Raw genomic sequence first — 24,028 nt, 5'->3', positions numbered from 1 at the left:
AGAAGATAGGAAGCTAGTGGGGGAGGGTTTTACAGGGAGATTATGAGATACCAGAAAAGGCCGGCCGTACAGCAATTCGAAGGGGCTAAGGCCCGTTGGCCCCCGTGGGGTGGCCCAGACCCGGGCCAGGGCAAGAGGTAGGAGTGTGGGCCAAGAGAGTTTTACCTCAATAGCAAGTTTGGCTAAATGATCTTTTATTTATTTATTTATTTTTTTGAGACGGAGTTTCGCTCTTGTTACCCAGGCTGGAGTGCAATGGCATGATCTCGGCTCACCACAGCTTCCGCCTCCTGGGTTCAGGCAATTCTCCTGTCTCAGCCTCCTGAGTAGCTGGGACTACAGGCACGCACCACCATGGCCAGCTAATTTTTTGTATTTTTAGTAGAGACGGGTTTTCACCATGTTGACCAGGATGGTCTCGATCTCTTGACCTCGTGATCCACCCACCTCGGCCTCCCAAAGTGCTGGGATTACAGGCTTGAGCCACCGCGCCTGGCCAGCTAAATGGTCTTTGAGGATGCCGTGGGCCCGTTCAACTTTACCTGACGACTGAGGATGGTAAGGGATGTGTAGTTTCTGGGAGATGTTGAGGTACTTGGCGACTAGCTTGGACTACTTGGGCCGTAAATGCTGGACCGTTAATGCTGGACCATTGTCCACCTGGGTGGTGGCAGGTAGGCCGAAGCGAGGGACGATTTCTTGAGTAAGAAGGGAGGCCACCGTGTCTGCTGTCTCCCAGGAGGTGGGGAAGGCTTCAATCCACCCTGAAAAGGTATCTACAAAAGTTAAGAGTTAGCAGAGATTTTTGTGAGTGGGCATATGAGTGAAGTCAATTTGCCAGTCTTGGGCTGGTAGGTTGCCACACATTTGATGGGTAGGAAACTGTGGCCTTAGGCCTCCCTGAGGCGAGACCTTAAAGCAAGTAATGCATGCTTTGTGTACCTGCTCAATTGTTGCAGACCTGGTGAGAAAAAGAGGGGCTGTACAAAGCGGTGTAATGCCTTAGGCCCTTTATGTAAGGATTGGTGGATTTCAGCAATAATTTTAGGGGCCTGTTCCCGGGGAAGGGCCATTCTGTTATTTAGGAAGATTCAGCCCTGATTAGATTCTGTTCCCCTCTTTAGTCTAAGGGCCTGTTTTTTTGATGGTGAGTATACAGGCTGTGTGGCCATGGTAAGGAAGAGAACGGGGGTAGGAGTCAACTTGGCATTAAAGATCTTGCTGCTGTGTCTGCCTGCGCATTGCCCTGGGAGATGGCATCATGCCTCCCTGGGCAATGATAAGGCCTGTAAAAGGTTGGAGATCTGTGTAGCATTGATTATGGGGGACCCTTTTGTGGCAAGGAATCCCCGCTCTCTCCAGAGGGCAGAGTGGCAATGGGTAATAAGACAAGCATATTTTGAGTCAGTATAGATATTTGCTCGCTTTCTCTGTGCTAGTGTGAGAGCTCGGGTTAGGACAATGAGTCCCGCCTTTTGTGATGTGGTTCCATCAGGGAGGCGACGTGCCTTGAGGATGGCTGAATCCGTGACTACCACATAGGCTGCCTTTCGCCTCCCGTCGGCTGTTATTACTGAACTTCCATCCACATAGAAAGTAAGGTCTGGGTTAGGCAGGGGAAGGTCGGATAGGCCCTCCCGAGGTTTGGCAAGTGCATCCATTAGTTCAGAGCAGGAGTGGGCTGGGGAAGGGGGAAGGGGGAAGGGGGAAGGGATGGAAGAGGAAGCAGGGTAGCCGGGTTGAGTGGGGAAATAGGGTGAAGGCTGATTGAAGGATTCTCAATGAAGAGCAGGTGGAACTCCTGTAGATGAGAGGGCCCTAGATGAGAGAGGGATTTGTGGGAGAGGAGGTCAGTAAGCCAGTGAGGAGAGAACACTGAGATGGGCTGGCCCAGGGTAAGTTTTAGGGATTCCTTGGTAAGTTCTGTTGCTGCTCCTAGGGCCCGCAGGCAAGGCTGCCAACCCATGGGGTCAAGTTGCTTCGATAAGTAGGCTATAGGGCGGAACACAGAACCCAGGGGTTGGGTTAGAACCCTGACAGCAATGCCCTGTTTTTCATCAGTGAACAGATAAAAGGGGCGATTGAGGTCCAGCAGATGAAGTGGGGGTGCGGTGGACAGAGCAGTTTGGAGGGTTTTGAAAGCCGGTCTTACAACCTCCGGATGGGAGAGAGGTCCCGTGGGGGTGTCCTTAGCCACCATGTACAGAGGTTTAGCTAGAGAGGCAAAGTTAGGTATCCAATGGCAGAAGAATCCTACAAATCCTAAAAAAGGAGAGAATCTGGTCAGCAGTCTCCGGGGCCTGCAGTGAAAGAAGTGCCTTCTGGCGATCTGTTGTTAGGCTTTTAGTTTTGGGGTTGAGGCAGATGCCCAAGTAGACCACCGAGGTGACTGATAACGATGCTTTGGAGGAGATCGTTAAGGAGAGGGAAAGTGTGCTGTTGGGAGAGGGAGGGGCTACAAAGTAACAGGTCATCTACGTACTGGAGAAGGAGACTGGGTTGAAGGGGGCAGGAGCCAAGGTTGGCTGCCAAGGCTTGTCCAGAAATGTGAGGGCTGTCTCGGAACCCCTGAGGCAGGACTGTCCAGGTAAGCTGTAGTGACAGGTTGGTGTCAGGATTGGTCCAGGTGAAGGCAAAGAGAAAGTAGGACTCAGGGTGAAGGGGAATGGTAAAGAAGGCGTCCTTGAGGTCAAGAACTGTAAAATGAGAGGTAGTGGAGGGAATGTTTGATAATTGGGTGTATGGGTTGGGGACTACAGGGCAGAGGGGTACCACCACCTCGTTAATAAGGCACAGGTCCTGAACCAGGCAGTAGCTGCCGGACGGCTTTCGGAGGGGCAGGATAGGAGTGTTACAAGGGGAACTGGTGGGAATAAGTAGTTCCTGGGCTAGCAGGTGGGTGATGATAGGCTTCAGGCCTTGACGATGGGTCTTCGAGATGGGGAACTGAGGACATGAAGGAAAGTGGGTAGGATTTTAACCAGGGGATGATGTTTGGCCACTACAGGTTTGGAGGTATCCCACGTCAGGAGGGATGGCGGTTGGGGCGAGGAGTTCAGACAGGGCGTAGAGTCAGTTAGGAGTGGCAGTAGGAGGTGGGCGGATGATGGGCTTGAGTGTGGGGGGCCAGTGAGCTGGAGAATGGCCCCCACAGTCTGGAGAATGTCTCATCCTAAAAGGGTGACTGGGCACAAGGGTATAATTAAAAAAGAGTGGGAAAAGGGGTATCCCTCAAGGACACAGGCTAAAGGATAGGTTTGATTAGGACAGGAAGACTTTCTGTCAATTCCCATGACTGAAACCTGGGAAGATATGCTAGGTCCTGAGTAGGAAGGCAATACAGAAAAGGTAGCCCCCATGTCCACTAAGAAGGAAATGGAACTTACCCACTACCTGCAGTGTTAACCCTGGGCTTGGCAAGGGTGATGGGGGTCGTCGAGACCAGGCTGCGTCAGTCGTCCAGAAGGCCAAGGAGTTCAAGCGATGGGATTGCTTCCTGCGGACCAGCCTGCCCTCCACATAGAGGTGCAGGGGGTGGGCCTGTAGTCCAAGATGGGAAATCACTGTGCCAATGTGTCCAAGCTGCTTGCAGTCCGGGCAGGGCTTGGTAGGCGGTCGGGGACATGGACACTGACGTGCCCAGTGTCCCTCCTGACCGCACTTGAAACAGGGCCCAGGCAGAATGCCTCCGGAGTTTTTGGCGGGTTTTGATGGACCCCCCCTCCACCAGGCACCTGGTAGGATGCTGACCTCAGTGCTGCCACAAGAGCTTGGGTTTGGAGGCTTACCTTTTGCTGTAGACAGGCCTGGCGGGTGGCCTTAGCCTTTTCCTCTTGGCCATTAAAAACTTTAAATGCCATGTTTACTAGGTCTCGTATGGGCGTTTGGGGGCCCTCCTCAGCCTTTTTAAGTTTCTTTCTGATGTCAGCTGCAGACTGAGAGATGAAATGGGTGGCTAGGACTGTAGCCCCCGGTAAAGAGGCCGGGTCCAGCCGGGTATGAAGGATCATAGCATTAGTTAATCGGTCAAGGAAGGCGGCGGGGTTTTCAGTAGGACCCCGAGTTATTTCCCTTAACTTATCACAATTAACTACTTTTTGCAAAGCGCAGCCCACTAGGAGGCACTGTAGCATTTGGTCTCGGTGGTGGCGGCCATGTTGACCAGTTTGATAGTTCCAATTAGGGTCGGCCTTGGGGACTGCTGCCACATCTTCTGGCATTTGATTGTCCATGAGGTGTACCTTATCAGCATGTGCCTGGGCTGCTGTAAGGACGTGGTCATGCTCATCTGGGGTGAGGGTGGAGGACAGAATCACATAGGTATCATGCCAGGTGAGGTCGTAAGCCTGGGTGAGGTAGCGGAATTCTTTGGTGTAAGCAGTAGGATTGGTGGAAAATGACCCTAGGTGTTTCTCAATGGCTGATAGATCAGAGAGGGAGAAGGGAGCATGTACATGAACAACGCCTTCCACTCCGGCGACCTTGCGAAGGGGCAAAGAAGGGAGGTTTCATCGTTAGCACAGCACGAGCGGGTGTGAGCACTGACAGGAGAGGCTAGGTTGGGACTAGGAAGACTTGGAGGAGCTGGATGGGGTTGAGGTTCTTCATATGGCGGAAGGTTTGTGGGTTGGGTGGGTGGAAAGGAGAGTTCTTTGGGTGGGTCAGGGTTGGAAAAGGAGGAGGATGGTAGAGGGCCCGAGGGCGGTGAGGGAGTTTCTTTAGCCAGGAGCACCTGAGCGGTGGTGCAAGAGGAACAGAGGGTGGGGTGGGAGCGAAGATACCAGAAGACCTGAACATAGGGGACCTCTGACCATTGACCATTTTTTTTTGACAGAAATTGTCTTAATCGGTTAGAATTTCAAGATTGAAAGTTCCCTCCAGTGGCCACTTGGACTGGTTGTCCAGAGGATACTGGGTCCGGGCCACGGTGAAGAGGAAAAGCAGCCTTTTCTTTTTTATGGAGAGACCCAGCTTGGGTAAATTTTGGACTAGACATCCCAGTGGCGACCTGGGGTCTAGGTGGGACTCCTGATTACCCATAGTTCACTCTGTTGCGGAGTAGTCAGGAGTAAAGAACGGCGTCCCGGACCTCAACACCTGAGTACTGGAGATTACTGGGAAGGACAGGAGTATAGGGACATCTCCACAATATTTCTGTCTTCCAGGACAGGCAAGCAGGGGCACAGGGATGTCTCCGCAAGACCCACAGCTTGAGACGGAAAGGAGTCCTTGACGTGGCCGCAATTACAGACAGGGTACCCCAAGGTTCGTAGCAAACAGAGGATGGGGTTATGGGCAATAGGAGTCTTACCGACTGATGGCTACAGACGATTGGAGGGGCGGCGGCTCCCTGGTTCGGCTTATGGTAGAGGAGTCAGTCTCCCCCAGGAGGTGTCTTGAACTCCTCCCGGGTCTCGGCACCACTTGTAACGGTTATTGCCAAGTTTAAAATGAGGAAACTGAGGCCAGTATAAGAAAATTAAATGCCAATTTATTCAGCTCCCAGGTGAGGTTCTATGGTCTGGGGAAAGAGGGCCAGAGAAGTCACGCTGACTTCCTGCGGCATGGGGTTTTTATGGCTATGAGGAACGAGCAACAGCTGAGTGCTCTGATTGGCTCCAGGGGAGCGGGATTGGGACGGATGGGCCGCTATTGGTTGGTGGGTTGTTGGGCAGGTTTTCTGGTGCGAGAGCCGGCCAGGGTTGCATCAGCCAGAGCCTTCCAGGGGAGCCATGTGGCAGAGCTAGGTGCCGAGTGCAGAGCCTGGTGCTGGGTGCAGAATCAGGTGCTGAGTGCCGAGGTGGGTGTGTCTGGCCTCCCGAAAAGGCAACTGGCCTTACAGTTTCCCCCTGGCCACCTTGACCCACAAAACAGATAAGTCAGAGTGAGAAAGTATTTGTTTGACATGGTAAAAGCCCCATAAAACTGCATACCTCAACCATACCTCAGCTTTCTGTTGAAACTGCTCTCTGTAACCCCTAATGTGACAGGCAAGCAGTCCAAACCCATGCCATCTTGGCCCCTGTGACTTGTAATAAGTAATTAAGGTCTGTGATTTCCACCCTACCCAGACAATGTGTAAACAAATGCTTATCTTGACTTTTGTGAACCACTTAAGTAACAATCAGAATGTCAGAAGTCCCCTGGCCCTCGGAATGTCTGAGCCCCTCACCCTCATTTCCGCCCAGGAGGTGATTTACAGAATCCACTAGCCCTCAGAATGTCTGAAGCCCCTCACCCTCACCCCCATCCCTCACCCTCACCCCTGAGGTGGTTTTATGGGTATAAAATGTCTTGACACCCTCCTTTCAGGGCCACGGGTTGGAGAGACGTGAGTACTCCGTGGCCACTGGCAATAAAGACCCTGCAATTTGGCATACTTTTGTCTTGGTGTTGACTTTCAATGCTCGGGCCAGTACAACATTTATAAATGATATTACTAGCAAAAGATTGTATGAAACAATAATAGCTAATAATTTTATAGTACTAATATGTTCCAGACACTCTTATTTTTGTTTTTTGTTTTTTTCATTATACTTTAAGTTCTGGGATACATGTACAGAACATGCAGATTCGTTACATAGGTATACACCTGCCATGGTGGTTTGCTCAACCCATCAATCCCTCATCTACATTAAGATTTCTCCTAATGCTATCCCTCCCTTAACCCCCCAGTCCCCGACAGGCCCCAGTCTGTGATGTTCCCCTCCCTGTGTCCATGTATTCTTATTGGTCAGCTCCCACTTATGAGTGAGAACATGCAGTGTTTGTTTTCCGTTCCTGTGTTAGTTTGCTGAGAATAATGGTTTCCAGCTTTATCCATGTCCCAGAAAAGGACATGAACTCAGTCTTTTTTATGGCTGCATAGTATTCCATTATGTGTCTGTGCCACATTTTTTTTTATCCAGTCTATCGTTGATGGGCATTTAGGTTAGTTCCAAATCTTTGCTATTGTGAACAGTGCTGCAATAAACGTACATGTAGATGTGTCTTTATAGTAGAATGATTTATAATCCTTTGGGTATACACCCAGTAATGGGATTGCTGGGTCAAATGGTAATTCTGGTTCCAGATTCTTGAGGAATTCACTACACTGGCTTCCACAATGGTTGAACTAATTTACACTTCTACTAATAGTGTTAAAGCATTCCTATTTCTCTACATCCTCTCCAGCATCTGTTGTTTCTTGACTTTTTAATGATTGCCATTCTAACTGGCAAGAGAGGGTATCTCATTGTGGTTTTGATTTGCATTTCCCTAATGATCAGCGATGATGAACTTTTTTTCATATGTTTGTAGGCTGCATAAATGTCTTCTTTTGTGAAGTGCCAGACACTCTTCTAAGCACTTGCGGTGTGCGCATGTGTGTATGTATATATATCTTGCTTATATGTAGATTACATACCTCACAGGGTGGTTATATGGTGAAATAAGCCTATGTGTGTGTGTGTATATATATATATATATATATATATGTAAATATATGGTTAAATGATGAAATAAGTCTACGTGTATATTTACATCATACAGGCCTATTTCATCATATAACCATATAACTACTCTGTGAGGTTGTTATTTTGCAGATAAAGAACTGAGATTCATGGCTCTTAAGTAGTGGGTTGAGAGTTGAGACAGTTTTAATTATTTATGTTGGTGTATATAATCTATAAGTATTGAGACAGTAAATTAAATTATACATGTGAATGTAAATCAATAGAAAACAAGTCAAAGCAAACACATATGCAGTTTACAAAAAAGAAAATGTGAATCAACAGTACAATACTCAGTCTCAACAACAGGGAAATGCAACGTAGAGAAATACCATCCCATTTTCATTAGGTTGGGATAAATTAAGAAGTCTGATGACCAAGTATTGTTAAGAAAGTGGAGCAGTAGCAGTTGTTGCATACCACCAATGGAAGTGAATTTAGTACGGTTACTTTGAGGATTACTTTGGCAATTTCTTAGAGAAACTTCATAGGTTCTTATGATATGTCTAACATCATAACAGCATTTTTTGTCATGGTGAAAAATTAAAAGCAAACTCAGTGTCCATCAAAAAGAGAATTGTTAAACTGGTATAGTTCATACAGTAGAAGACTATACAATTTAAATGAGTGAAGTAGAGTTACATGTATCAACATGAATAAATCTCAAAAGTACTATATAGTGATATAACTTAATCATATGCTATTTCAAGAAACTGCCAAACTAATAGTGTGTAGTGTTACCTCATTATAGTTTTAGTTTTCATTTTCCTAATGCAATGATGATTGATGTTGAGCATCTTTTCATGCACAATTTGCCATCAGTATATATTCTCTGGTGAAGTGTTCGTTCAGATCTTTTGTGCATTTTTAAATAAAATTGTCTGTTTTTTTTTTTTTGAGCACTCTGTATTGTTAAAATTCATCAGATGTGATTTGCACATTTTTTTTTTCTGTCTGTGGCTTGTCTTTTTATTCTCATCAGTATTTCATAGGATAGATGTTCTTAATTTTGATGGCATCCAATATAATAATACTTTTCTGGATGCTGATTTTGGTATCATAAATAAGAAATCTTTGCCTAACCAAAGGTTACAAAGATTTCCTCCTATATTTTCTTACAGCAGTTTTATAGTTTATGAGTCTTTACATTAAGACATATAATCAGTTTTGGGTTAAGTTATACATATTGTGGATGAAAGTTCACAATTTTACAATTAGGCATCCAGTTGTTTCATTTATTGAAAAGACTGTCCTTTCCACACTGAATTACTCTACAACCTTTGTCAAAAATCAATTGACCGTTTATATATGGGTCTGTTTCTGGACTCTTCTGTTTCTGGACCCTTCTCTTCCATTGGTCTGTCTTCTTATATGCCTGGAGTATACTCTCTTAATTGCTGTAACTTTATAATAAGTCTTGAATCGGGTAGTATAAGTCCTCTAACATTTTCATATAAATCATTTTGTATTATGTTTTATAGTAGCTTGTCAGTTTCTGAAAAAGTCTGGGATTTTCATTGGAATTACATTGACTCTATAGTTCTACTTGGGGAAAGTTGACATATTTAGATGCTATTGTAGTGTAATGTAAGTGGTCTTTTTAAAATTTATATTTGATTTCTAGTTTAACTTAGTTGTTAGTATATAGAAATACAATTGATTTCTGTATGTTGCTCTTGTATCCTGTGTGAAAGGAAAATAAATTTCTGGACCCCAGAATCAATAAGCCAAAGGGAAAAACTCAAGCTGGGAAATATCAGGCAGACTTGCCTCCCATTATATTCCTAAATAAGATAGCTATAAGATAAAAAAGCTACACATCTCCCTCACAGTTTGCCTATAAGGAAATTCCTGAGGGCCTCAAGATCTTTACCCTAAGAACAGTTTTATTGAATCACACCTTGGCAATGTAAATTGATAGCTTATCTTCACAGTTGCAGGACATAGAAGAGAACTTAAGTTATCCTTCAGGTCACCTAAGACAAACACATATCTGATTGCCTCCTCTGTCCTATTGTTTATGTAAAAATATAGATTCACTGATCCAGATTAAGGCATAAGTGATTATTCCTCTACCCGCCTCTGACATACAAATTGTATATTCAGTGAAAGGGTGATCAAAGACTCAAAAGAATACAACTGTTTGTCTCTTATCTACCTGTGACCTGGAAGCACCGTCTACCCCTTCGAGTTGTTCCACCTTTATGAATGAAACCAGTGAGCATCACACATAATGATTGATGTTTCATATCTCCCTGAAGTGTGTAAAACCAAGCTGTACCCCAACCAACTTAGATGGGCACATGTCGGCAGAACTCCTGAGGCTGTGTGACAGGAATGTCCTTAATTTTGGCAAAATAAACTTTCTAAATTGATGGACATCTGTCTCATACTTTTGGGTTCAGACCTACAGCCTAACTAAACTCACTTATTCGTTCTATTTGCTTTTTTTTTTTTGTATATGCCACTGGCTTTTCTGTATAGATTATCATATTATCAGCCCACAAAGACAGTTCCAGTATATATATTTTTTATTTTGTTCTTTTGCCTTATTTCACTAGCCACACTTCTAGTACAGTGTTGAATAGAAGTGGTGAGAGTGAACACTTTGCATTGTTTCTGATCTTGAGAATAAACCATTTAGTCTTTCACCATTAAGTATATTACTAATTGGGTTTTTCATGGATATTCTTCTTCAGATTGAAAAAATTCTTTTATCCTACTTAGCTGAGTGTTTGCATGAGGATTAGATGTTAGATTTTGTGCAAAACTTTTTTATTCTGTTAATATAGTAAATTATAGTGATTGATTTTCAAATGTTGGCCTTGCATTCCTTCTTTGATAAACTACAATTGGTCATCAATTGACCTTTTGTTATGTTTATATATTGTTGGATTAGGTTTACTAAATTTTTGTAAAAAAATTTTAACATCTGTGTTCGTAGGATATTAACTCCTTTTTTACCTTTAAAGTTTTTGTCTGGTTTTAGTATCAGGGTAATGTTGGCCTTGTAGAATATGTTGGGAAATGTATCTACCACTCCTTCAATTTTCTGGAAGAGTTTGTTTAGAATTGGTATTCTTTCTTTCTTTAAGTGTTTGGTAAAATTCACAAGTGATGTCATTTGGTCTTGAATTTTTTTGTGTGTGAAAATTTTAAACTGCAAATTCAACTTCTTTAGTAGATACAGAACAATTCGGGATATCTACTTTTTAAGTCATCTTTGGTAGTTTGTATGTTTTAAGCATTTGTGTAGTTCACATAAATTGTTGAATTTATTGGAATAAAATTATTCATGTTATTTTCTTGTTCTTTTTTTTTTTTTTTTAAATATGGAACGCTTCACGAATTTGCGTGTCATCCTTGCGCAGGGGCCATGCTAATCTTCTCTGTATCGTTCCAATTTTAGTATATGTGCTGCCAAAGCGAGTACTCTTGTCCTTTTAATATCTGTGGAATTCGTAGTGATGTCACCTCTTTCCTACTATTAGTAATTTGTGTCATTTTTTTTTCTTATCAATTTGGCTAGAGGTTTATTCATTTTACTAATTTATTTCCCCCACAAGGAATCAGCTTTCGTTTCATTAATTTTTCTCTATTGTTTTTCTGTTTTAAATTTTATCAGTTTCTACTCTTTATTACTTCTGTTATTTTGCTTACTTGGGTTTTATTCCCTCTGCCCCCATCCCCTATTTTTTTTAGTTTTCTAAGGTGGAAGCTTTGAGAACTTTCTTCTTTCCTAATCTAATATAGGTGTTTTGTCTTATAAATTTCCCTGTAAATACTACTTTAGCTACATCCCCAGAATTTTTATATGTTGTGTTTTATTTTCATTCAGTTCAAATCCTTTTAATTTTGCTTTTGATTTGTTTTGGCCCAAACATGATTTAGACCTGTTATTTAGTTTCTAAATATTTAGGTATTTGTTAGATATCTTTCTGTTACTGATTTTAAATTTTATTCCATTGTGGTCATGAAGCAGGAGCTGCCTTGAGAAACAGACCTCTCGGACACCAAACTAGAAAGGAAGGGGTTTTATTATTATGGCCTGGGAGCAAGTCTTTATGTTTTGTCCAAATGGCCAAGCTCCCCTAACAGAGAAGCTCTGCCTTTATATAGGCCTACACTCTAGATATTACACGTGAAAGAATCTTAGGTTTACAGCCTTAGGGGTCTTGGGTTTACAGCTTTAAAAATCACATATGAAAGGGTCTTGTGTTCACAGCTTTAGGAATTACATGTGAAAGGGTCTTGGATTTACAGTTTTAAGAATTACATGTGAAAGGTTTCTGGTTTCCAATGGAGGAGTGGGGTGGGGATTTGATCTTAAGTAAAAACAGTGTCTTCCGAGAGATTCCCCCATATCACTCCTGCTATCTTATAGGAAGGTGATTCAAGAGGCACTGCCAGTCGGCCAGCCTTTTCTTCTATTGAAATGCAGTATGGAGGTCCTAGATGCCTGGCTCTCCTTCCTCAGTCAGAGGACACACTTTGTATGATGTGAACCCATTTTAAATTTATTAAGACTTGCTTTTTTTTTTTTTTTTTTTAAGCCCAGAATATGGTCCATCTTTTTTCTGTGCACTTGAAAAAAATATATATTGTGATGTTGGGTGGAGTATTGTATAAATGTCAGTTAGGCTTAGTTGATTATGGTGTTCAAGTCTTCTATATACTTACCAATTTTCCATCTGCCCCTTCTGTCTGTTACACATGGATGTTTGGATGTAAATAGGTGGAGTGTAAGAATGGCTTGTGAAGAAAGTAACAGCATTTTTGTGCATCAGTGATTAGAGAGGGAGGGTGAATGTTGGAGTAGGAAGGCTGATGAGGGAGGGGTAATGGTTGGGGTAGTTATAAGACCACAAAGGAAGCTGAGTAATACCAAATCAGTATTTATAATCAGTGGGAATTCAAAGTGGGTTGTAGAATTCTTTATCAACTTCAAATTTAGTACATCAGATATTAATAAATATTAACCCCAAGAGGGTACATTAATGAAGACTACAAATAGGTTTGACAGAAGCAAAAATCAATGTATAAATAATATAGAAAGCAATTATAAGAAGTCGAGTAATTTTCTGACTGTTAAAAAAGGATTTTATTTTCCCAGCATAACTAATAATTATTTTATGAAATAGCTAGGTTAGTAGCAACAGCAGCACCAAAAGGAGTATTGTAAGCTCACTATGTACAAATACTGTGCTGAAAACACTTTATGCTTTTTTTTTTGTATTTTGTTCTCACCTCAAGGCTAGAATGTAAGTACTGCTAATATTATTCCCATTTTACAAATGAAAAAAATTGAGCCATGTTGGGGTTAAATAACATCTCAAAGTTTTACTTAATCAGGAAATGATAAAACTATTATTTGAGCCAGTCATATTTTATGGTGCATCTGTTATTAATTTCTTCATCTCCACTCCGCAATAGAACAAAGCATTCTTTTTGTTCTGAGTTTTACTACACTGTTCTTAGTTGCTCTCAAACCTCTTCGATCCACAGTAAGAAATGTGGAGTATGTATTTTATGATAGTATGCTTGGATTTTACTAGTGGATTGTAATGCAAATTTGAAAAACATTGCTCTAAGGAGAGTTACAAACAAATATGGAGCTTTATAATTGTATGTATGTGTGTTTGTGTAGGGGAGGTCTGGGGAGAGCTACGAGTTATTTTGATACCTGAAATACTGACCGTAGCTTATAAAAAATGGATTGCTTAAAAAATTGGTGTTTTAAAAAGGTAGACTTGAGGAATGATATTGCTTGATTTTTGTTTTTAAGCTCTCTGATCCATCTGACTTACCAAGGAATGCCTTCAGAATTTTTACCATCCTTGTGGAATTTTTATGTATTGAGCATATTGATTATGCTTTGGAAACAGGACTTGCTGGTGAGTGTATTTGTGTTACACTTGTGTTAAATTCCTTTGATCCTGCTTGTTTAAACTGTATACAAAATGTTTTGCATATAATCATCTCTGTATGTCAAATTCAGTTCAGTACAATAAAGTTTGAGCTTTTATAATGCAAGGATTTGCCAGGTGCTGAAAGCTATACAGAACAGTTCTCTCATATTATTTACATATAGCATAATAGAATAATAAGCTACCTAAGTCACTATAATGTATGACACAATGTCTTGCAATGCTGTAAGTTAGAAAATGTCAAGGAAAAAAATGAAGGCAAAAACAGTTGTCGTTGGGGAATTGAGCAATGTAAGATTTAGAAAGACTAGTATTCAAAACTAAGTCTGGAAAAAAATAGATTCAAATTAAATTTTTATTTTGCTTTTGGTCTTTTGGGCTTAGCAGTTAGTAGCATAATAATGACCTGAGTCCAGTCTCATTAATTCAGTTGTCTGTTTCATTTGTTCAGTGGTCATCTCAAACTTAACATAGCCAAAATGAAGCTCTTTATTTTCCCTCTAAACCTGTTCTTTTTCATCCTTCCTGTGTCATTAAAAGGCATTACCAATATGCATGATTATTATATGTCAGGTTTTTTTAAAGGGTATTACCATTTTACCAGTTGCTCAATGCCCCAACAAAACTGAGGAGTTTCTTAATTCCTCCTTTTCACAAATCAATTCTGATAGCCAGTCCATCAGCAAATCCTCTCAGTATATACTTCCAGGCATAAGTCAAATCCATGTACTTTTCTCCATTTTCACTGATGTCACCCTAATTTAAACACCATTTATCTCTGTCTACTTGTCACTGGTCTCCCTGCATCCATTCTTGCCTCTCCACGTTACTGACTGATGTAACAGCAAGTTTAATTTCATTTCGTTATTTAAAAATCTTTAGTAGTTCCCTGTTACTCTTAAGGGGAAAATAGCAAACTAGAAAAGCTTGACTTTTCATCTGGCCTAGTAGGCATTCATCATCTCTCATTGCATTTCTTCTCACTGCCCAAGTCACTCTGACCCTCATTGTTTTTCCTTGCTTAGTCTTTTTGAACTTGGTGTTTCCCTATCCCCAAAATTCTTTTGCCTCAGCCCTTCTCATGGCTGGCTTTTTCAACCATCTGATCTCAACAAAGAAGTTATCTTCTCAGAGAGGCCTTTGCTGATCACCATAGATAAAGTAGCCCTCTTTTCCTAGCCTAGTTATCCTCATTATCTTATCATTACATTAACTTTATTTATAGGACTTATAACAATGAAATTTTTATCTGTTAATGTCTGCCTCCACTCACCAAAATCCATTCATTTAACACATGCTTATTAAATGCCTTCTTCTGAACCTGTGGAGTTTACATTCTTGTGGAAAAGATAGACAAATGATTAGAAAGTACAATGAAGAAAAATAAAACTGAGAAAAAAATGAAAAAAAAAATGTGTGTGTATGTAATAATTTTGATATGCCCTTATTTTTATTTTGGAGACAGGGTCTCTGTCACCTAGGCTAGAGTCCAGTGGCACAGTCGTGGCTCATGGCGACTTTGAACTCCTGGGTTCAAGCAATACTCCTGCCTCAGCCTCCTGAGTAGCTGGAACTACAAGTGCATGCCACTGCGCCCAGCTAATTTTTTCTTTTTTTGTAGAGATGGAGTCTCTCTTTGTTGCCTAGGCTGGTCTTGAACTCCTGACTCCAAGCAATTTTCCCTCTTCAGCCTCCCCCAAGATTGTGTTTTGATTTAAACTATTTTCCTAAAGGTTTCATTTCCTGCCAACTTATGCTGCTTCTGGATTATTTGTGTGTGCCAGTTTCTCTGTAATTATTGAATATTCTTTAAAATTTTTAATAATTCGTGGTTAAAAACATACATTGTAGCTGAATTCTGATGCCTATAAAGAAAAAATACATCAATATTGTCTTAATTTTTGTGTCTTTTATTAATAACAAGGATTCATATTTTCTACATATTATTTTATTTTTTTCTCTTATAAAGTTCATTTGCAATTGGAGCCTTCAATTTTCTTACAAGTTGGTAATCTTGTCTTTTATTGGGGGGGAAATACCTTTGTTTGTTTTTTTTTTTATTTTTTGAGTCAGAGTCTCACTCTGTCACCCAGGCTGGAGTATAGTAATGCTATCTCAGTCCACTACAATCTCTGTCTTCTGGGTTCAAGTGATCTTCCACCTCAGCCTCCTGAGTAGCTGGAACTATAGGCATGCACCACCACGCCCGACTAATTTTTTTTTCTTGTATTTTTAGTAGAGACAGGATTTCCCCATTTGGCCAAGGTGGTCTCAAACTCCTGACCTCAAGTGATCCGCCTGCCTTGGCCACCCAAAGTTCTGGGATTACAGGCATGAGCCACCATACCCAACCCTGTTTTCCAGTTTTAAGACAAAAAAAATCATTATAGGACAAAGAACTTTAGGTATCAAACCTGTATTTTCTCATTAGCTATGCAATCTTCCTTAGTCTAAGTCTTTTAATTTTAGCTAGAAACATAAACAGCTAGGACCTTAGAGTTCATCTGTTATTCTTTACAAAAAGGAGGACATGGAAATCCAGAGAAGTCAGTTGATATTTGAGGTCAGAATATGGAGTGGCTTGATTCTCTTTTTATTTTATTCTGAATAAATTCCAGAATAAAATCAGGAATTTATTTTGTAGTCTGTGAGGACATTTTGAGCATTTTTTGAGGAATTAATGGAGAGTACAGTAAGGGAAATGTGTCAGTTTAGGCATATTACTATGGCAGCAGTATCTAGGATAAAAGATAAGGAGACTTGAATGAGGAAGAATAATGAGATTATTTGAACTATTATCAGAGATAAAAAAAAGACCTGTTAATAAGAAAAATGGTGCAAGTGTATTCATGGCTCATGTGAATTATGAAGGCTAAGTAGATGGTGAAAATTGGGCATAAAAATAACTTTGGATGAGTTATTAATAATGTATTAATAAGCTTAAGCTTGATTTTCCTCTTCTGTCCACAGAACTCATTATTGATGTATTAAAACAGTGGTTACATTTATTTATGTTACAGATTTAAAAACCACATTTTTTTTTCTGTTGCCAAAATGAATTTCTTCAAGGATAATTCTAACATATGTATGCCTTCCAATTTTAGGAATTCCCTCTTCAGATTCTAGGAATGCAAATCTTTATTTTTTGGATGTTGTGCAACAGGCCAATACTATTTTTCATCTTTTTGATAAGCAGTTTAATGATCACCTTATGCCACTAATAAGGTTAGTCAAATTATCTGATATTTATTAATATTTCAGTGAATAATACAGAATTCTACATAATATCTTACATATATTTTTATTAAATTTTAAAAGTACATGTTCACAAAAATGTCAAACTGGACAAGTGGTATGAAATAAAAATCTAAAAGTTCTTAGGAAATAAAATACTGTTTCTTCTTGCGTTTCTGTTTTCTCTTTCCACTATATTATTAATTTTGGTGTATTTCAAAAGATTTAATCTGTCACCTAAAACTGAAATCTAATGTGAAAGAGGACCTCCAGCTTAGTGAAACTCAGCAAATTTGACATCTTTTAAAAGATCTGATAGACACAGTTCATGTACCCACTTGACGTAAAGACATACAAATAATTTTCTGAGATCAATAGGACAGATTTTAATGAGGCATTAAATAAGGTTTGGTTTGCATCTTAATATCAATTTATGTGAACTTATAAAGCTTATGAGAATTGAATAAGATGGTGTACATGTGAACATGCTTTACAAAACTATCCCTTTAGTGTTTTTATGGAAGAAGAAAAATACATTGATATGCCAAGACAAGTCCAGAAACAGTCTCAAAGATAAGAGTCACCTGTAATCCCTGAATCATATTTTGGAAGGAAATTTACTTTTTAAGAGCTGTTATACCACAAAACAGAGAATTCACAGAGTTATTAGGGTTGCATATTTCTTGATATTTTGGGTCTTTTGACATTCTGATAGCATTCAGAAGGCAAATAGGTTGGTTAGGTTTTTAAAGATTTAAAAATACAACTGGATTGGCTGTTACCCTCCAAATTTTGTGGTATGATTTACTGTATTATTAAATCCCTAGTGATAGTCTGTAACTTTTCTTACTATTACACTAGATGTTTGTTTATAAAGAAAACCAAATAATTACAAAATTTTAAAGTCACATTTATATTCTTGAGAGATGTCTTCTCAGAGATCAGAATAAAAATTTAAGTAGTCATTGTCTTTCCCGTTTTTGAGACAGTCTTGCTGTGTTGCCCAGGCTGGAGTGCAGTGGTGCAATCTCAGCTCACTAATCTCCCTCTGCCTTCTGGGTTCAGGTGATTCTTCTGCCTCAGCCTTCCGAGTAGCTGGGACTGCAGGTGCACGTCACAATGCCTGGCTAATTTTTGTATTTTTAGTAGAGACAGGGTGTCACCATATTGGCCAGGCTGGTCTCAAACTCCTGACCTCAGGTGATTTGCCCACCTCAGCCTCCCAAAGTGCTGGGATTACAGGGATGAGCCACCATGCCCAGTCCTTTCTTCCCTTTTAATTGGTTGTTTTAGTCTTAACTATTATAATGAATTGTGCATAGTGAATGCTAAATAATTACTTTGCTTGTTATATGCGTCTTGGATTTAACAGTATTAATCTGTATATATGGATGTATTTATAAATATATATAACGTAATACCCACAGATACATGAAAAACTTATAGAAAATATTGGATTATTAATATGATTCTTTTTCCCTTTTAAATATATAATAGCTCTTCTCCTAAGTTATCTGAATGCCTTCAGAAGAAAAAAGAAATAATTGAACAAATGGAGATGAAATTGGATACTGGCATTGATAGGCAAGTTGTTGGTTTTGTCCCTTGTATTTTTTTAAATTATAAAGACACCATATCATAGCAGCATGAAAATACTTCTTCGAGAAGAAAAATTATTTGTCTTAATTCTACCATCTTGCTACAACATTTGATTTTATTTTTACATACTGCCTTTATCCTTATTAGAATGTTGTTTTTATTGAATCCTGAAGTTTTTTACTTTGGCCTGTCTTGGCATTTAACATGCCTTCCTCACTAAACTTAATCATTACTAGCTTCTAATTTAAAGTGAGAAATATGTGACGTTTTTCAGTTGAACACTTAGAGGCCATTGTAGGATTATTAATTGTCCTAATTTCAATTTTATTGTGTTTCAAGGAATAGGGAGGCCCAAGAAGAGGGAGAGAGACAGGGAAACAGCCATTAACTGGAGTAGTCAGAACACACACTATATTTATCACTTAGGTTCACTGTCTTATATGGGTATGGTTTGTGGTACCCAAAACAATTAAAATAACATCAAAGATCACTGATAATAGATTTAGCAGTAATGAAGAAGTTTGAAATACTGTAAGAATTATCAAAATGTGACACAGAAACACAAAGTGGGCACATTCTGTTGGAAAAATGGCACTAATAGACTTGCTTGACACAGGGTTGCCACAAGCCTTCAACTTGTAAAAATAAAACAAACCACAGTATCTGAGAAACACAATAAAACAAAGCAGAATAAAACAAGGTATGCCTGGATATCCAGAAGTGGGGTTTTTGGATCATATTGTAGCTCTGTTTTTAATTTTTTGAGGAATTTCTGTCCTTTTCCATAATGGCTGTACCAATTTACATCCCCATCAACAGTGTACAAATGTCTGTATGCACTCTTGACAACACTTGTTATCTATTGCCTTTTTGAAAATAGCCATCCTAACAGGTGTGAGGTGATTACTGCATTTTCTTGATGACTAATGATGTTGAGCACCTTTTCATATACGTGTTAGCCATCTATATGTCTTCTTTCAGAAATTTTTATTCAGGTTCTTTGCCCTTTAAACATTGGATTTTTTTTTTTTTTTTTTTTTTGCTATTGAGTTGTTTGAGTTCCTTTTATGTTTGGGGTGTTCTTGTGTCTGCTGTATTGTTTGTTGTTTAACAGGCAATACGGGTATTCTGGTGATGTTACTGTGCTGTTTAGTTACCTTGAGCATCTTATTATTTCTCTGTATTAATGGCATGTCATCGTTTTTACTGTTAAGTACTCACATGTGAATAAGTATAAGAAAATGATTGCTTATTGGTAGCATGTAAATTCAATGTCAGGAATGATGGTGATGCCAGACAGCCATGGATTGTCCACATAGGTGGCTGAGTGACATCTTTGTTTTCTGATGGCTTAATGAATGGGTTTCATGTACAAAACTATTAAAATATTTTATAAAATTACCCTCAGGCTACATGTATATGGTATATATTAAACATAGATGAATTTTGTGTTTAGAATAGGTCCCATCCCCAGGATATCTTATGTATATACAGATATTTTCTAAAATCTGAAAAATTCCAAAATCCAAAACCCGTTTGGTCCCAAGAATTCTGGGAAAGGGATACTCAACTTGTATATAGTTTTGCTTTGAAGATCCTTAGTTGTTAAAGAATTAAATTAGTGACAGACTTCTAAGATTTTAGGATTTCCTTGAAATACTGCACGAAGAATCTTTGCTCTCTGTTTTGAGCAGAAAGATAATAAAACCAAGAGCTCTTTCATATTAAGACCTAGAGCTTACTTTTTCTAATAGCTAAAGTTTATCAATAGTAAAAGAGTTTTATGGTGATAGGAAATCAAATAACTAATTTAATTCAGTGTAAATGATATAAGCAGAAACATAGAATAAGTTAGATGGGTTAAATAATGTTGTGTTCTCAATTCTCTAGGACATTAAATTGTATGATTGGGCAGATGAAGCATATTTTGGCTGCAGAACAAAAGAAAACAGATTTTAAGCCAGAAGATGAAAATAATGTTTTGATTCAATATACTAATGTGAGTAAAATGATTAAATTTGTTAATATTTGTTAACATTTTTATTGATGTATCCTGCTGTGCCCTAGATGTTTTTCTTTTATACTTACAGATTAATGAGAAACTATGTATTTCCTCTTTAGCTAAGCTGGTATATATTCCTATGTAATGAGTGTAGAAAAACTTTTATAGGCCTGTGTAAAAGTCTGTGCTTATGTAAGAAAACAAGTGGAGAAGATTAAAAATTCCATGGATGGAAAGAATGTGGATACAGTTTTGATGGAACTTGGAGTACGTTTTCATCGACTTATCTATGAGCATCTTCAACAGTATTCCTACAGTTGTATGGGTGGCATGTTGGCAATTTGTGATGTAGCTGAATATAGGAAGTGTGCCAAAGACTTCAAGGTATGTATATACAAAAACATCAAACTTCCTAGGCAAATAGGCCTAGGAACATAAGTTAGATCATTAAAAATTGATATTTACTTATAATTAGTAAAAGGTTTATAAGTTTTGTTGATATTATATGAGATAGATTAACACATTCTACCTGAAAAAGTGTTGTTCCAATCATTTTTTTTTTAATTTTAAATTTTTATTTTCTATGTTTTTCAGAGTCAGGATCTCACAATGTTGCCCAGGCTAGTCTCATACTCCTGGGCTCAAGTGATCTGCTGCCTCAGCCTCCCAAAGTGCTGGTGTTACAGGCATGAGCCACCACGCCTGGCTCATCTATTCAATATTAAACACATTTTTGCTTCATGCTGCATTTTTAGTTCTACAGTCTTTGACTTACTGACATCCGTGACTAATGCTGTATATGTCCACATTAGGAAAATAATGTTCTGTCTTCATTTAAATTACAAAAAATGATATATACTAATGATAATGAGTTTGAGTCCAATGCAGTATATATAATTCTTACTATTGAAGAAAATTGACATATGGATCTTTTCAAAATATTATAGCAGGTTTACGTAGCTACTGAAATCTTTAAGTTTTAATGCTTTGTAATCTTAAAAAGTTCTAACATGTTGAACCCCTCCCACACTAGTAAGTCCCACCTAACTATGAAAGAAGTTACAAGCTAATTGTTAAACTGGAAATTATTTTGTTTCAATGTTACTTTCTTTATTCTCTCAATTCAGATTCCAATGGTATTACATCTTTTTGATACTCTGCATGCTCTTTGCAATCTTCTGGTAGTTGCCCCAGATAATTTAAAGCAAGTCTGCTCAGGAGAACAACTTGCTAATCTGGACAAGAACATACTTCACTCCTTCGTACAACTTCGTGCTGATTATAGATCTGCCCGCCTTGCTCGACACTTCAGCTGAGATTGAAGGGAATTCAATGTCAATTCCTTTACACAGGAATGTCTTGTTCTTTAGTAGGCCTTGGTTGATAGAAAGCACAGGAGATACCTTATGACACAGCCAACATTTTGTGAAACAATGACTGGAACAAAACAGCAGCCATACTCACCTTTGAGGTTTTATTTCAAGTTTGGATGCCACTAGCTATATTTTGTTTGTTTTTTTCCCCCCTTAAGTTGAATTTTAATTCCATTTTTAAATGTAGAAATTTCAAATTTTGTAAAACTATATGTCACTGTTTTCATCCTAGAAAATATTGCTGTCAGAAGGCAAAGGAAATGTTACCAGTGTTTTTCATTCTTGTACTTTAACATATTCTATTAAGAAATTTTGCCATTCTGTTTTGCATTAATAACATTTGAAATACAGGAAAACTACATTTATTATTCCTCAGTTTTTAATGACCTTTTCAGTATCAATTGTTAATCAGATTATTTTAGGATTTCCTAAATAATTTTTTGCCTCTTTCAAAAAGTTAACATGTTATTAAGCATACTTTCTGTAGTTGGTTGCCTGGATTTTGTTTTCTGAGGTACAACAGTAATACTAGTCCAAGAAAAATGTCATAAACTAAACTGAAATGATGAAATGTATGTAGACATTAGGAGTGGATCAGAATACTTCTGCTTTCTGGGTAAAACTTAAAAGTTTACTATTTTTATTTGGCAAATAGATTTTAAGCCAATTCTAGTAAGAAATTAATAAAACTACCTTATTTATATTTCACTTAAGATGGGGGACCTTAACTAAAGGACCGTATTTATTCATTATTTTAATATTATAAGGGAAGTAAAAAAAGTGAGGTATAGTCTAAATTGTGCATATAAGAAATATCGACAGTTTTTAGCAACAGTGCAGCCCTTTAAGATTTCTATCATAATGCTTAACTTGAATAAGATGGAATGGCTGAACATACGGTTAGTCTTTTATTTGAAGAGGAATTGAGAAGGATAGATTTGGAGATGAGCTTCGCAAAGACCGATTGCTCTTCATGTCGGTAGGCCTGTGATTGTCCTTTTTCGAAGCATTTCTGAAGGTATTCCTACTTGGACAGAGTTATAGAATTGGCTTAATTTGGTGACATAATAAATCACTTATAAAATTTTAAACATCAAGTGAAAATTTAGAAAGGCCATTACTATTCTATAAACCTTATAAACTTGCTCTGGGAGAATGCATTTTAAATTATATGTAGTGTTTCAGCTCCCGTTGTGTTGTTCATAGTCTTCTAGGAACAGAATAGTATTCAATTCACTCTTGGCACTTTTTCTTTAATACAGACTTTTTAGCCTATTTTTGGAAAACTACTTTTCTTCCGAGATCCTTATTCTGAATGTCATCAACTTTACCAAACCTTCTAAGTCCAGAGCTAACTTAGTACTGTTTAAGTTACTATTGACTGAATTTTCTTCATTTTCTGTTTAGTTCAGTGTTACCAAGGTAAGCAAGGGAATGAAGTATACCAACTTCTTTCACAGCATTTTAGGACATTAAGGCAGCTTTAGAAGGCTGTCTTGTTTTCTAGCCAAGGGAGAGCCAGAACAGGTTTTGGATACTAGAGAAAGTCATATGCTTGTACTGTTGCCATTTTAGAAAACTCTGATGTGAATTCAAATTTTACCTCTGTTACTTAAAGCCAACAATTTTAAGGCAGTAGTTTTACTGGCCACTTAAGCTCTTTGTACAGTGTCAATTTGTAAAAAAGAAAAAAAGAAAAAAAATCTCAAATAAAACATGAGATAACATTTTAAGACTTCCAAATCAGAGAAGTGCTTCAAATTATTTTGTTTGGATTACTTTTTAAAATGTAAAGCATATACTTGTTGCTTAGTTATTTTGTTAATTATTTTCATGCTTGAGTTCTGTGCAATATTTTCTATTATGTCCATTGATAGGACAGTGACAAAATTCATAAGTGATTACTTAATTTAGAAGTGTTAACATTAATGCTCAATAAACAAATTCCCTTCAGTCGTTTTTTTTTTATTTCACTCTTTTTATATTTTAGAGCCATCCATTCTGAATTTTATAAATGATTTTTTGTTTAAAAATTTAAGATTTTTAAAATTTTTCACAGCATAGGTCTTCTCACTTTCCTAAACAAGACTAGAAATTTAGCCTAAACAGAGATGGTCTTCCTCTAAGGGGGTAAAAAAAAAAGTGTCATGTGAAGCAATATGCATTCTTTGTATTCTGATTTTTTAAATATTTTCATACTTATAGCCATCACAAAATTTTACCCAAAGTTTATGGCTCAGGAGAGATGATCAATAAGTAAAATGTTTTTCATTTGCACATGGTAGAATTTTAGGTAGAGAATGGAGCTTTGTATATTGGTAACTTTAACCAACATTTAAATAAGTGCAATCTTTGCAGTATTCCACAGTATCACATGAGCTAATATGCAATATTTAGGTAATG

General features: G+C 38.4%; 1 protein-coding gene and 1 non-coding gene across 3 annotated transcripts in view; one reads left to right on the top strand and one right to left on the bottom strand.

Moving 5' to 3' along the window:
* The window catches only part of EXOC5 (exocyst complex component 5), a 66,759-nt gene extending 43,181 nt beyond the window's left edge, over positions 1–23,578 (top strand). For both annotated transcript variants that reach the window (XM_002753942.7, XM_009006081.5), the window contains exons 13-18: positions 13,276–13,384; positions 16,522–16,642; positions 18,149–18,235; positions 20,141–20,249; positions 20,421–20,636; positions 21,380–23,578. In XM_002753942.7, the coding sequence (XP_002753988.1) occupies positions 13,276–13,384; positions 16,522–16,642; positions 18,149–18,235; positions 20,141–20,249; positions 20,421–20,636; positions 21,380–21,568 (831 nt within the window). In that variant the 3' untranslated portion in view covers positions 21,569–23,578. The remainder of the gene's footprint in view (positions 1–13,275; positions 13,385–16,521; positions 16,643–18,148; positions 18,236–20,140; positions 20,250–20,420; positions 20,637–21,379) is intronic.
* On the bottom strand, positions 10,817–10,923 carry LOC118145231 (U6 spliceosomal RNA). Its single transcript, XR_004730359.1, has one exon. It is a non-coding gene; the product is annotated as a U6 spliceosomal RNA (small nuclear RNA).
* Positions 23,579–24,028: the final 450 nt, after the last annotated feature.

This window comes from Callithrix jacchus, chromosome 8 (genome assembly GCF_049354715.1).
Source record: "Callithrix jacchus isolate 240 chromosome 8, calJac240_pri, whole genome shotgun sequence".
NCBI classification, from domain to species: domain Eukaryota; kingdom Metazoa; phylum Chordata; class Mammalia; order Primates; family Cebidae; genus Callithrix; species Callithrix jacchus.
This window is presented reverse-complemented; position numbering and strand designations above follow the sequence as displayed.